Source organism: Caretta caretta, chromosome 19, assembly GCF_965140235.1.
Source record: "Caretta caretta isolate rCarCar2 chromosome 19, rCarCar1.hap1, whole genome shotgun sequence".
Lineage (NCBI taxonomy): Eukaryota > Metazoa > Chordata > Testudines > Cheloniidae > Caretta > Caretta caretta.
Window position 1 is genome coordinate 10085635 of NC_134224.1, and position 15413 is coordinate 10101047.

General features: G+C 45.3%; 1 protein-coding gene across 3 annotated transcripts in view; it reads left to right on the forward strand.

Moving 5' to 3' along the window:
• Positions 1 to 236: 236 nt before the first annotated feature.
• RPS6KA1 (ribosomal protein S6 kinase A1) overlaps positions 237 to 15413 on the forward strand; it is a 67973-nt gene continuing 52796 nt past the window's right edge. For 2 of the 3 annotated variants that reach the window (XM_048825926.2, XM_048825928.2), the window contains exons 1-2: positions 237 to 427; positions 11415 to 11459. In XM_048825926.2, coding sequence (XP_048681883.1) covers positions 365 to 427; positions 11415 to 11459 — 108 coding nt within the window. In that variant the 5' untranslated portion in view covers positions 237 to 364. The remainder of the gene's footprint in view (positions 428 to 11414; positions 11460 to 15413) is intronic. The other variant, XM_075121337.1, reaches the window with a different exon arrangement.

Below are 15413 nucleotides of genomic sequence, written 5' to 3' on the forward strand. Positions count from 1 at the left end.
GCACTAGGAGGGGATCCGTGAGGGGTGCGGACTGAGTGCGCCCCCTTGGGCAGGGGGTTGGCCTCTTTCCGTGCCCGGGTCCCTCTCGGAGCAGCCGGGGACTGCGCCCCGAGCCCCCGCGGGAAGGCAGCGCCCCGGGCCCGGGCGGAACCTCCCGCCCGCCCCGCGGAGAGACTCAGCCAATGGGGCGGAGGGGGCCGGCGCTAGAGGCCGGTGCCCAATGGGGGCAGCGAGCGGCGCTCCGGAGCTGGCTCAGGAGCGGAGGGCGGCGGAGCTCGGGCTGGAGCCCCGCCGCTGTCCCGCCTGACCCACCTGCAGCCAGGGGAAGGAGCCAGCCCCGCTCCCGGGGCCAGAAGCCGCCAGGATGCCGCTCGCCCAGCTGGGAGATCCATGGCCCAACATGGAGCTGGTGCAGCTGGACACGGAGGTGAGGAGGGGGCGCAGGGCATGGCATGCGGGCGCGGGATTTTGGGGGGGCCTTTGTGGGGAGGGGCATGCAACCCTCCCCGGACCGCTTGCCCTAGGGTGTTGGGGGCCCGGCTGGGGTGGAGGTAGCCCCCCCCACCCTAGTTGTTGGTGGGGTCTGGGGAAGCCATGCGAGCCCCCGCGGGGCAGAGAGGGGAGCGGGACCCCTGCCCGCACTGCGGGGAAGGGGCTGAAGGGAGCCTGCCCGCCCCACGGCGGGTCTGGGTCTGAGCCAGGGCAGGAGGGCCAGGCTGGGCGAGATCCCAGAGATTTGGGGAGAGGGATGTTTCGCTCTCCCATTGAAAGCCCCGAGGTCAGCGCTGAGGAGAAAGTAAGTGTGTGTCCGTGTCCGTGTCCCCCCAATCACAGACACACACAAAGTTTCCCTTTGAACAAAGAAAGTGCCCAGGTCTCCACCTCACCCAGATGAGGAGTATGGCAGCTAAGCCTCGCTTTAGGCTTGCCTACTAATTAAAGACATAAAAATCCCATAAATGATCAGATGAATGCAATTAGGGATTCTACACCCACGATTGCTGCTCTGGATCACCTCTCTGCCCTCACCCTGCGCTAAAGGAATTGCGAAATTCATTTTTGGGGAGGTGGGGAAGGCAGGGACTTCTCACCTGATCCAATCAACGTATCTGCAAGCAGGTTTCAGGGGTTCCAACAGCCAGCAGTTAGTTATGTTGTTTAAGCAAAGAAGCAGATTCACAGTAATCCTGTGAGTTTTGTGTGCTGCCCATGAGGCTGCCATCCATAATCCACTGCATTGATTTGGCCTATCACGCTGCAATATTTAGGCTGCTGAGCCCCTTAGGGGTGACCCCTTGTGGGTTTACTGCTGGGCTGTACAAACCAGTCCGGGGCTAAAACTTAGTGCTGAATAGCGTCAGTCCTCAAGCAATCTTTTGTACCAAGTCCTTGGGGGGGAGTTCTGCAAGTTTCAAATAAAAACAACAAATTGTACAACTGTTGTCTTTTAAACCACATTTTAGAAGTGTTTTGCCTGTATTACTTTGTTAATATTGCAGAGGAATTAACTTCTTCAAAAAGTGTCTTGTGCCTGTATCTCTCCTATTTGTAATACATACGTTACACACGCACAACTAATCAAATTTCCTGAGGATTTGTAGGAAAACGATCCACCAGTATGCTTGCTAGACGGAGTGCATTGTAATGATCTGTCAGATCAGAGTACTAACCACTCCTTAAGCTATATTTGACCCTAGATACTCTCCTTCCCTTAATTTTTTTTTTATCCAGCTTGTAGTCTATCCAACATTTAAGGGCCTAATTAAACCCAACAAATGCTCTGAAGTGCAGAATGAAGTCCGGAACTCTCACCTTCTCTCCGAATCTCTTGTTGTTTAGATTGCAGTAGTGCCGCAAGTATGCTAGGATCTTTTCAAACGTGGATGAAAACGCAGTTCCAGCTTCAAAGTCCCAAGTCAAAACGTCCCCATAAGAGCACTACGCTGCTTCCCCTTCAAAGCACGCACACTGACGCTTCCCTAATCCAGTTTGCTAGGAAGGGTTTACGTTTAAAATTCCCAGGTGTTCTATCAAGTATAAACACTTCTTTCTCGCCTACACACTTTTCTTTCCTTCCTGCTTAAATCTCCCCACCGCCCCCGCCCCCCGTAACTCAATCTTTGTTTAGATGGACAGGATACTGCATGTGCCATGAACATGCCTTGTTGCAGGCTTATGCTACAAATTTTGGGGTGCAAGTTTGGGGAGCATTTAAACTGAATACTAAAGAATCACCTATGGCCATGTGCTATGTAACTGAGCTTCTACTAATGGTAACTAGACCCAGTACCTTTATTCTACAGCTTGTGTTTTTCTCGGGCCCTGAGGCTCTCCCTTTGTGTACTATTCTGCCTACCCACCACCTCACACGGGTGCACAAGCTGAGGTTCTCCTGCTAAAGCGGACCAGTCCCTAACACTTAGCCTCTTGATAGGTCTTTCATGATAAAGAAAGAAACTTGACTTGAAACCTCTGAGCAATGACAATAACAACAAATGTTCTGTTGAGAGAATGTCATTGGTCACAGTTGCCCCTTCTCTTTGCCAGCCAAGCCCTGCAAAGCTTTGGGTTAATACTTCACCATGCTGGTTAGCAGCAGTGTTAAGGGTCTCCATCTGCTGTGGGCTTAGAACATCTGGGGTGCATGGATAGGCAGAGGATTCATCCTGAAGTGGACTAACAGCATCTGTTGTAAAATTTTGAGTCATCAAGGCGCATGTGTGTGTACGGGGTGGGAGAGGAGGGAGTTACTTGTTCCACAATGATTTGATCAAGAGGCCTGGTATCATGCTGTGCTTTCAGGGCTGACTCTTGTGGTGAGGTAACTGAGATCTGGAAGATGACAGTGCTGTAGTAAGATACCACGGTGCTTTAAGTTTGCTTTTTTTTTTTTTTTTTTGAATCGGAAGACCTCATAACACCTGATTCCCCAAAAGGAAACTCTAACAGGAGGAAAAATTAATGCCAGTGTCAATGACATGAAATGCTGCTGGCAGGACTGGGATTTACTGCCTAATCCTATGGCCAACTGCGCTTTTGTGTGCTGCATGCCCGTCTGCTGATGGTGTCAACGTTACGAGAGATATAGTGCTGACCTGAAACGGATGTCTTGGGGTTTTCTGTTTGTGGTGGAGTTCAGGTGTCCAGTATGTTCGGAAATCAGTCCTGTCTCTGAAGTTTTTCTAACATCAGGAGAATGAGTAAATGAATGAACTAATAGGAAAGGAGGACTTGTGGCACCTTGGAGGCTAACAAATTTATTTGAGCATAAGCTTTCATGAGCTACAGCTCACTTCATCAGATGCATCCAATGAAGTGGGCTGTAGCTCACGAAAGCTTATGCTCAAATAAATTTGTTCGTCTCTAAGGTGCCACAAGTCCTCCTGTTCTTTTTGCGGATACAGACTAACAGGGCTGCTCCTCTGAAACCTGTCATCATGAACTAATGTGTTCTCACCTCCTGCCTCATTAGCAGCCTGATTTAAGTCTCAAAGGCCTGGCTTTTTTCCTGTCACCTTCCCCCTCCCCCCCAGACACACACACACACACACACCCTTCCCTTCCCTCTTTGGGGTGCTGAGCATCCACAACCCCAAAGAAAATCAGTGAGACCAGCAGGTTATTAGCACCTCATGGCTTCGAAGGTTATTAAAGGGTGGTGAGAGTCTGCTGGCCCTTCCTGTGAAGGGTAACATAGCGAGACGATTCTGGAACGTCAGTTACGTAAATTACTCTGGGATCCTTGCCACAAAGCTTTTAAATGGGCTTCCATAAACCTTTGCTTTCTGAGTCATGGATCAGAGGGGTTATCGCAGTGTGCATGGAGGAATCCAACCTATTGGTTTTTTTCATGCTCCATCAGCATTAGTAATCTTTCTTTTTCTTTTTTTTTTTGAGACTGGTCATAGTTGGCTCTGTTTGTCGCAGCAATCTCAAGTGAAGAAGGTGGGGCATGCATGGGAGTGTGTGTGAGATCAATGCACTGCAGGAGGCAAGAAGGGATGCACTTGAGTCCTGGGCACCTAATACTCAGCCTCACAAATATTTCAGTCCCTCTTCTGCTCTCTGCATTGATCAGAATGTTGCTTACATAATGAGCAAATGTGGGTGAAGTAAAGTGCAAGCAGTAGAAAATGAATCTGAGTGACTTAATTGTCATAGTAATGACAAGCAATTTCTAGGCAATGCTTTTCTCTAAACTCTTGTTTCATTAGGCAAATATACAGCAACCTAACTGACAGTCACTTCAAACTGGAATTATTTTGCCCATTATAAATACGTCATCCTCTTTCTACTAGCAAAAGTTCTCTATGGCTAACTTGTCTCTTGTGAATATCTTAGTTGAATGTTACATACAGCAGTGATCAGATAAAGAAGGAAGCTATGTGATCTCAATTCTATGTTAATACGTTTCTCCAGCATCACACAGCCAATTCATCAGTCTGTCATCTGGGCTATGCAGTGTTGTGTGGGGTGTTTTTTTATTTTGTGGCGTTTTCCTTCCTGGAACCACAATCAGCAAAGACTCTCAAGTTCCATTTAAAAGAAAATTAGCAACAAAACAGTTTGCATATCAAAGTACCAAAAAGAAAAGGAGTACTTGTGGCACCTTAGAGACTAACCAATTTATTTGAGCATGAGCATGAGTTCAAAGTACCAAAGACTTTTGAACGAAGGGTTTGATTCTCATTAGAGAGAGAGTATGTTGGGATTTTGTACATCAGCACTTAATGTTTCACCATTCATAGAAGTGAGTGGGGAAGCTTCTTTCTGGATATGCAATGTTCTAGTTATGTTTAGGCATGGAAGGATTAGATTTTTATAGGTAAATGTCGATAAACATTAATTTCACCATACAAACATAAACGGATGAAAAAATATTTCCATCAATAGTATAGTAATCTATATTTACAGCTAGGCAAAATAAGAAATTCTTCTTGAGAACTTAGTTTAAGGATATTTACTTGGTATATTTTGACATGTGATATTGACAATTTATGCTTTATTGCTTATAAAGCTCTAACTTTTTGAATCTCAACATCTACTGTCATCAAATTATCATCTGACTTCCCCCACCCCATAATTTTATGCAACTGTAAAAATTTAAATCAATAACTGAAAAAATGCTTTAAAAGAATCAATATTATCCATTGAAATTATTTTTAAAACTTCCAGTTCTGCCTAGTCTAGTTATATTTTATGGCCATCTGAATAGTGACTAGTTGCAATTTAAAGCTTTAGAAATAGCACCAGGGTATCTAAATAGCAGATCTATCAGTAGTCCAAGGCTCGACTTTTGCTGAACACTCTCGTTAGAAAATATGTCTTGAGTGTCCTAGTAGCAATGTAAAATATGAAGCTCATTCTCTTATGACCCAAGGGGGAGGAGTTCTTCCTGCTTCTCTGATTCAGAGCAGCCATGGCTACCGTGTTCAGTTCTGGCAATTGCTTTCTGGCTGTGATAAGGATTATGTAGAATTAAAGGTATTTAAAAAGCAAGATGTCCTAAGATAAACATCTCCAAGTGCAGCCTTAGGTGAGAGTTATGTAACCATATACATTTGCTTTCTTAATAGATGATTGTATTGGACACACATCCCTATGGTGTTAAAGTCTGTGTATGAAAGGTTGCAAAGCTTGTTTCTGAAAGTGATGCACTCAGATATTTCTGGAGCAAGTGACAGCTAAAAGGCAGAGCAAAGCTCTGAGCAAAGAGACAGAGCAAAGCTTGCTGGAAAAGTTGAGTGAACAGACTGCTGACTCCCAACAGAGATGCCTGTGAGCTGCACTTTCTGTAGCTTGAACTGCTCTTCCTGGCCAGTCAGTGTCAGCCCCTTGTTAATATACAACGCTCCAGGTTCTACAGCCAAGTCTCATACAATGGCATGCTTGGAGCCGGCATTGCCTGGTCAGTACCTATGGCACTCTCATCAGTATTGCTCTCTCCTGAGTCACCGTGGGGGGGGGGGGCACTCGTGTAGCCTTATGTTTGGAAAGAAGAGGACAGTTTGCTGCCATAGATTCTTTGGCTGTGCCACATATAACTGGTTAGCTGTGTACGTACGAGAATGTAAGATGGAGCCTTGAAAGGCTTCTTACAAGACAAAAAGATGAAGCTGAAAAACCCACAGATTTGCTCAGGTGTATTTATAAAGCATTAAACGCAGCATGTTACCTGGGGAGGTGACTGCTTTACGTGTCAGGACAGAGATATGCACATAACTCCAGATGGGTCACAGAGATCTAAACGGAAACCACCAGGTGAGGCAGTAAAGGGTTTTTTCTTTGGAGGGGGGAGGGGGGGAAGAGTCTTGGCTCAAAGTGTGCAGGCTTCTTCCAGCAATGCTAAGTTGTACAGCAGTTTGAAAAGTGACTCATTGGTTGGATGGATTTGGTTCCCGGTGGAAGCACGTATATGCGGGCAAAGCACCCCCTGGAATGCGTGCTTTGTTTTGATTTTTCCAAGCATCCCTACCGCTCCCAGGCAGGATTACAGTCCCTCACAAAGAGCTTTCAGCAGAACACGTGCTCCTTCACGGGAGGAAGTCCGTGAAATGTGGTACTTAAGGGTACGTGCCAAATGCTTAGGAAGCGGGAAGAGGCAATAGGGTGAAAGGGGGAGACGCTGCTGGGATAGATGATGATCCCTTTTGATTACAGTTACAGCTCACTCGGTGCTTTGAAATCTTGTGCTTCAATAGTCCCTTCCGTCCAAAGATCTCAAAGCCCAAGGAAAGCTGTAGCAGACCCAGGTGTCACGTGCCTTACCCACAGTCTCTTGCTTTCCTCCTTCTATGCGGTCTAGAAAGAGATGTTCTTCTCCAAGTGGTTGTGGATGTGTGTTCCACTTAGGTGTGCTTGTGGACAACTTGGTATACCAGTACCTGGGGGGCGGGGCAGTGCGTGTGCCCTGTGTCAGTGGCCCTCAACCTTTCCAGGCTACTGTACCCCTTTCGGGAGTCTGACTTGTCTTGCGTACCCCAAGTTTCACCTCCCCTAACTACCTGCTTATGCAATCAGACATAAAAATACAAGAGTCACAGCACACTGTTACTGAAAAATTGCTGACTTTCTCATTTTTACCATATAATTATCAAATTTAATTGGAATATAAATCTTGTACTTACATTTCAGTGTATAGAGCAGTATAAACAAGTCATTCTGTATGAAATTTTAGTTTGTACTGACTTGGCTATTGCTTTTTATGTAGCCTGTTGTAAAAGTAGGCAAGTATCTAGATGAGTTGATGTACCCCCTGGAAGACCTCTGCGTACCCCCAGGGGTACACATACCCCTGGTTGAGAACCACTGCCCCTCACCTCCTTGTGTCTCCTCCTGAGGCTATTTAAGGGCGTCTGAGTTTCAGATTGGCCAAAGTCTGTTTTCAGTTTCTGTGGATTGCCTGGGTGCAAATGAAAGCAGAGTTTGGCCCACGTGAAGCTCGGTTCACTCTCCTGGCATGTGTCTCTAGTAGCCTCTGAGTGGCTGCTAATTTAAATGTGAACTTCCTCAACTTAAAATGGGCATTCCACCTCTTGTCAGACTTATTTTTTAAATACATAAACGACCCTTACAAAGCTGCATTTTTAATGAGCAGTGATGTATGAATTGTCTATCAGAAACAGCTGAGCCAATAAACATGAGCATGCTTCCAGCCCTTCTACACTAGTGAGAGCAAGGAGGCACCCTCCTCTATGCAAGGAAAGGATCGTACTTCATTTCTTAAATATTCTTTGTAGGCTAAAGCCACTGACAGCTTCTCCTAAACAATACGTCTGTGATCTCTTGGAAACACTTCTGCTGGTTGGGTTCTGTAGTGGTACCATTATTTTCCTCTGGCCGCTTATGGTTGCAAATACTTCTGATTCTTTAAATTGCGCAAGTGTATGAGAGGAAACACAACGTGGTTTGGTCCTTTCTAAGTGGCTGAGTTAGAACAAGCAGCTCTGATACCTTTGGGAATCTGGCCCTAAGTCCTTAAACCACCTCTAACCATGCTTTTTTGGGTGCTGCATGGATAACTGGTGGATGTGACTGATGAGTATATGTCCGCATGAATCTGTATCAAACGACAAACTCCATTTGTGAATGCCATTTTGACTGTAAATGGCGCTGGGCCGTCATGTTGTGTTTTACCTCCATCTTGAACTGGGATTCCAGGAGGTGCCAAGAGAAATCCTTGTGTCTAAAGCAGTCGGGAGTCGTTAATCTGGATGGTTGTCTATTCAGAAGGAAGCAGTCTAGGACAAATGAGCTGGCTTCAGCCTAGGGCAGTGGTTCTTAACCTTGGGTGCACGCAGTAAAGGCTGCAGTAAAGGTTAAGAACCACTGGCCTAGGGGAACCAGTTTTATCAGACTGGTGAGGTGTATTTCACACAATACAAAAACCAGGGGTCACCTGATGAAATTAGCAGGCAGCAGGCTTAATGCAAACTCGTAGTACTTTTTCACACAATGCACAACTAACATGTGGAACTCATTACCATGGGGTGTTGTGATGGCCAAAAGTATAACTGGGTTCAAAAAAGAATTAGATAAGTTCATGGTGGATAGGCCCATCAATGGCTGGGGACACAACCCCATGCTCAGGGCAACCCTAAGCCTCTGACTGCCAGAAACCAGGAGCGGAAGATGGGTGGATCACTCTGTAATTGCCCTGTTCTGTATACTCCCTGAAACCCTGGAACTGGCCACTGTCCCACGCAGGATAGTGGGCAAGATGGAGTATGGTCTGACCCAGTATGGCAGCTCTTGTGTTCTCTTATGTTGCTTACCTGAGCTGCTCAGGCCAAGGAATGTGGCAAGGGTGCCAAGGTCACTTCCACAAACCCAAACTGAGTAATCCCTATTCCCGGAAGCTCTTAGGTACATGCTTGATTTTCCCCATTGAAGTCAATAGCTTTAAGCATGCGCTTAAGTCCACACTTTAGAGAAGCAACTGGTTGTACATCAGGTTGAGACTGATCTCTCTCTAGGGTACACTGGAACTACACTGGTGTGAGATCAGAATTGTGCCCTATAGGTGTAAATATTGCGGGGCTAATGTCAGTCTAGCAGGCAGGGGTTCGCGCTCTTCTGTAACTGATGTGGCCATGCTGTGAATTGTAGTAGCTCTAAATTCACACATGCAATGTATTGCTCGGGGCATAGCTCTCAGAGAAAGGGGGATCCCCTGTTGGTGATATTCCTGGAGTTCATTTCAAGGTTGTCAAAATAGCCAATGTTTCGCTCTTAGCTTTGTGCAAAGGCAAGAAGGAGAGACCAAGATCATAAACTTTTGTTGTTCTGTTAAGGATATGAATAAAAATTTTCATCTTAAAAAAAACCTTGGAGACTACCAGCTGTTTTCCACTGTGCTTATCTTTGAGGAATAAACTTGTATGTGAAGAGCTGAGTCTGCCAACTCCTCCCTATGCTAAACTCTTTATCATGAGTTAGCCACCAGGTGGTACGCATGAAGTTCAGAAATATATTTAATTGTGTGTGTATCCTTCAAGACAAATGTGGAGCACCAGTAAGCTATGGTAGAAACTGAATCCCTGTAATGTTAAAGTGAGACTTTGTTAGTGTCACACTCCAAAAGCTGTCATACCAGGGGTCAATAAATGCAAGTTTTCTCTGCCTTGTTTTAAAAGGGCATGGATTAAACAGGGCCAAAACATCATTTCTTGTTAAAAGTGTTATGAAAGCTTGACACCAGTCTCGGAAAAACAAAAACACTTAATCCTAACAAAAGTTGATTTAAGCCCCTCCCACTCTACAATGTTTATAACTCAGACATTACAGTGCTTAGAACATAAAAAGAAAAGGAGTACTTGTGGCACCTTAGAGACTAACCAATTTATTTGAGCATGAGCTTTCGTGAGCTACAGCTCACTTCATCGGATGCATACCGTGGAAACTGCAGCAGACTTTATATATACACAGAGAATATGAAACAATACCTCCTCCCACCCCACTGTCCTGCTGGTAATAGCTTATCTAAAGTGATCGATCACTTTAGATAAGCTATTACCAGCAGGACAGTGGGGTGGGAGGAGGTATTGTTTCATATTCTCTGTGTATATATAAAGTCTGCTGCAGTTTCCACGGTATGCATCCGATGAAGTGAGCTGTAGCTCACGAAAGCTCATGCTCAAATAAATTGATCGATCACTTTAGATAAGCTATTACCAGCAGGACAGTGGGGTGGGAGGAGGTATTGTTTCATATTCTCTGTGTATATATAAAGTCTGCTGCAGTTTCCACGGTATGCATCCGATGAAGTGAGCTGTAGCTCACGAAAGCTCATGCTCAAATAAATTGGTTAGTCTCTAAGGTGCCACAAGTACTCCTTTTTTTTTTGCGAATACAGACTAACACGGCTGTTACTCTGAAACCAGTGCTTAGAACATGCGGGTGAAGTGGGTTTTTACCCATGAAAGCTTATGCCCAAATTAATCTGTTAGTCTTTAAAGTGCCACCGGACTCCTCATTGTTTTAATTTTATTGTCTTTCATTGCTCAAGTTGAGATGCAAAAAAAATAAAGAGCATAAACAGAGATGAGGCAAGTAGATTTCTCAAATTCTTTCACCTCACTTCTCAGCTAAGTTTATTAATAAACACAGGTAAATTGGTTTTACAGGGAAAGGATTTTTACGGAGTGTTCTTGCAACTCTGCTAAATATCAGATATCTATATCTAAGCAAATATCTCCCACCTATCTTTACCTCCAAGTCTGCTTGCTCCTACTGGGCTGCCATCTTGCTGAATTTGACACTGCTTTCAGGACTTCACTGCCTATTCCAGCAATAGAAGTTTGGCTAGCAAGATAGTATTTATTGAATACAAAGGGCCAAATGCAACCTCAAGCCAAGCAGTTGGTGCAGAAGGTCCTGGGGCACTGTCAGCAGTGATGTAAATGATATCAAGTATAAGCCCATCTTAAAATGGGTATTGGTAGTAAAATTGTAACTTCCGATCTGGGATTCATTCAATGCAAAGTGTAACATACACATCCATCTCAGCGTGTAGCTTTTCCTGCTCATATAAGAGTGTGAAGCTGACGCAGCTCTCCCTCTCCTTTAACCTACGCCCCCACCAGCCAATGTTCACAGAACAGCAAGCGTGCATAAATCACACTCCCTTGGCGCACCTGGCTGAGTTCCAAAATGGTGCTGATTATACCAGGTCTCTTTCAGTTGAAATGTCAGGGGTTTTTGACCAGCTCCACTTGCCTTGTATATCTGATGTGTGTCTTATAAATCAATTGTGCTGTGTCTTATAAATCTGGCCCAAACAACTTCTGGAGATTTCATCACCTTCTAGCCTAGTATAAAAAGTCTATTCAGGAAACTTGACTGCCCCTCTCCAAAATGGCATTTTCATAGTGCCTGGCGTTTGCTAACAGTGGATTCTTCTTTGCATTTTGCAGAATGGGCAGGTTGCACCAGAAGAAGGTGGGAGACATCCATCAAAGGTAAAAAAACAAAAACAAATGTAGCATCTTCAAGTCTCGGAAACATTCATCGAAGCTGTACATTACACTGCTATGTGTGACCTTTCGTCCAGAGCCAACTGACTAATCCTTCATTTTATGGGGCGTGGAGAGGGGATGGTTTAAAATCAGCTGCTCTGTTGCTAACTGCGGGTAGAAGGAGGGAGGGTGGGAGGCAGGGGAAGGGTTGAATGTCTGTGTCATGCCCCATCCTTGCCTTCTCACTTTCCCCTAGATTTGCATAGACAATTTCACCAAACCAGCATCTTGAATCTCCTCAATCACTCTCCTCCCAATGGAGGTGCTGCAAAATGCACTGGAAATGGGCTCACTGGTTAGAGCAGAGGACTAGCAGTCTGGACTCCTGGGATTGGTTTGTGGCTCTGATACTGACTTGCCCTGTGACCTTAGGCAAGTCTCTTTACCTTTCTGCTTCCATTTCCCCATCTCTGGAAAGGTTAATAGAAATCCACAACATATTGTGAGACTTGACTGTCAGTGCAACTGTCTTGAGGTTCTCCAAAAAAAGGGGTTGCAGGTGCAAAGTATTTCCCCCTACACCTAGTCTTTATCTCTTGGGTATATGGCCCCTGTTACCATAGTACCTGGGTGCTTCACAGTTTTTAGTTTATTTATCCTTGCAACATACTAGTGATTTCTACATCCCCTTTCCTACCCCTGCAAGGCGGGGCTAAGGTAGGTGCTATTGTCCCCATTGTACAAATGGGGAACTGAGGCACAGACAGGCTAGGATTTGCCCAAGGTCACACAGGAAGTCAGGGACAGAGGAGGGAATTTTACCTCCTCTTAGGCTGGTTTCAGAGGAACAGCCGTGTTAGTCTGTATTCGCAAAAAGAAAAGGAGTACTTGTGGCACCTTAGAGACTAACCAATTTATTTGAGCATGAGCTTTCGTGAGCTACAGCTCACACCATGGGCTCATCCTTCTGCTCTGGAGGCCTAATGCGCTTTCTAGTCTAAATGTGAGCTGTATAGTGTTGAAGAATTTGATTTCAGGGATGTGTTTTCCCTGAGATGAACTAGCATCTAGTAGGAGAAATGAGATTCAAACTGAAGGTCTGCCTCTTAGCCTACAGGAACATCTTGCAACTTGCTGTTAATCTAACCCTAACCTGCACTAGTGCTTCTGCCTTGTTTCTCTACCTGCTGCACAAGGATGGTCATGCTGAGGAGTGGGGAATAATGGCTGTCTGATTGGGACCCTGAAGGCATAAGCCCTTCAGTATGGGTAGATGAGTATTTAAAATGTAGTTTTCCAATATGCTAATATTATGGCTGTGGGGAAAGGCCCTGTGGAATATGCAACACCAAGTCATGATGAATGGATTGTTCATCAGAGTTCATTCAACACATTCTCTCCTAATCAGGAGTAGTCACCCTTGGTATCTGATGTGTATCCTGGAAGGAGTCTTCAGTCTGACACCGCATTTTAGCCTGCAGCTCCATGGATTTTTCTTTCCTTTCTGTTGGCCCTGGAGGTTGATTTTGATTGTGTTCCAGCAAGTTAGTTTCCCACTTCCTTAGATTTAATTTTGTGCCATTTAAAGAAGTTTGAATGGAATAGCAATTGTCTTGCCTCTCTAGGGGTTGATGCCAAAAGAACCAATTCTTGTAAGCCAATTCTCTTCTCCAGACTTGTGCCCTGGCTTTTAATAATGCTAATGTTAAATTATATAATACATAGGCTGAGAAAAGAGTGTCTGTACATCTGGGTATAGTGCTTAGATTATTCACATTAGTATATTGACCTATTCCTGACTATTTTGGGTCTCTGATCTTCAACTTGCCAGTCTGATTTTAGGGGTGTCATCTTAGTGGTATAAAAGTAGCATGTAGAGCCTGATGCTGACACAGGACCAGGCATCTCAAGATCAGTGATGATGTGCACCTCTCTGCATTGAGAATACAGCTGGCCCTTCCTTCCCTGCCAGAGGTGCTGCCTCCCCTGGCTGGATTCCCACTGTCTCGCTGAGGCTCATTGTGGGACTTGCCTCTTTGATCTTCAAGCACCTTGCTGAGCTCTTCTCCTGAGGTACACAGCAGCACTTGCTACCTCAAGTAGTCTTTAAAAATCTGGGATTCCTTTTAGTACGTGGGAAGACAGCCCAGCTGATCCTGCTTGAGACTCAGCTCTATAGAAAGTGATGCGGTGGGACTTCTGTTCCAGTCTGAGAGAGGCTAGCTAACATTTTCTCTACAGGCTGTGCAAGCACCTCGTCATTAAATCTCCTTCCCCTTCATGAGGCTAAGAGGTGGCTACCACTTTACAAGTGGGGAACTCTGAGGCAGAGTAAAATTAAGTGTCTTGCCCAAGTGCTCACAGCAAGTTGGTGGCAGCTGGGAAGGGAGCCCAGGAGTCCTGAAGGCTAGTGTCTTGTTTGAGCCACTGAGTGACTATTCTTTGAGCCTTTCTAAATTTGCCATGGCCTCCGTGTCAGTTACACTGACAATAAACTACTACACATGGCTAACAAAAGCCTTCCCATCCCTATCAAGGGCTTCAGTAACTTAATTTGTGAAATATCTGTTTGGAATAATAACCCCTTATTTGTCTTGTAAAAAAGTAGAACTGATGTTTTCAAGCAGAAGTACATGCAAAGGAAGTCCCTGCTTAAACTCCTTTTCTCTGAAATGGAACGGCTAATTCTGAAATACCCTGTAACCAGCTCAACCAATTCTGGCAGGCCTGGATATCAGCAGAAAAATCTCCAAGGCTATCTTGCTTCATGTTTTCAGATCACTGAACCGGTTAGTTTGAGGTCAGATTGTCAGCAGTTGCTTGCTGCATTTGTAGAACTGGTGGTTGCACCTTTACAGTCAGAAAGAAAAATTAAGTTAAGAAAAATTCCTCTTTGCCTCTGTTGCATGGCTTTCTGATCTGCTATGGCCACGTTTGGAATAGTTGTAAGAGTAAACCCCTTGTTCAGAGAATCATAGACTATCAGGGTTGGAAGGAACCTCAGGAGGTCATCTAGTCCAACTCCCTGCTCAAAGCAGGACCAATCCCCAATTTTTGCCCCAGATCCCTAAATGGCCCCCTCAAGGATTGAACTCACAACCCTAGGTTTAGCAGGCCAATGCTCAAACCACTGAGCTATCCCTCCCCCCATCATTTTTGTTTGTGGGGTTTATTCACTACCCTCTTACAACTAAGGTCAAGGCTACACCAGTCAGCTACAGCAGCACAGCTGTACCGAGGCAGTGCTCCCACCGACCTAAACCACCCCCCGAGGAGTGGCGGTAGCTATGTCAGCAGGAGAGCGTCTCCCACCGACATAGCACTGTCCACACTGGTGCTTCTATCGGTGTAACTTACGTTGCTCATGGGTGTAGTTTTTTGCATCCCTTGTGACATAAGTTATACCAACAAAAGTGGTAGTGTAGACATAGCCTAATTCTGCGATCTCACCTAAAAATAGCCTTCATCAGTGAGATCAGCAGATAACGAGCATTACTCAGCACCCACATGTAGTGCAGCCCGCCACTCCCTCTGTCCCCACATGTTAGCCAAAACGTACTTTTTGTTGTGCAGTGAGTGAAGGTACGCGCTCTAGGAACCCGTTGATGTCCATCTAAAAGAACCAGCTAGGGACCTCGCTGGATTCTCTCTAAATCTTATGCTACCAGTAGGTAGTTTTCCTCCCACTCCCATAAGGGACTGTGGTGGTGGCGTGATGTTGCATGTGCTACCTCTTCGCCGTCAGACATGAAGCACGGTAAAAGCTAGTGGACAAGGCTGGGAGTCAGAACTGCTGGGTTCTAGTCTCAGCTCTGGCACTGACTTGCCACGTGATCTTGGGCAAGTCACTGTGCCTTAGTTCCCCATCTGTAAAATGGGGATAATTCGTGTGTGTGTGGGGGGGGGGTGTTACTGCTTGCAAAGTTTCTTGTGATCCTTGTATGAAAGCATTATGCT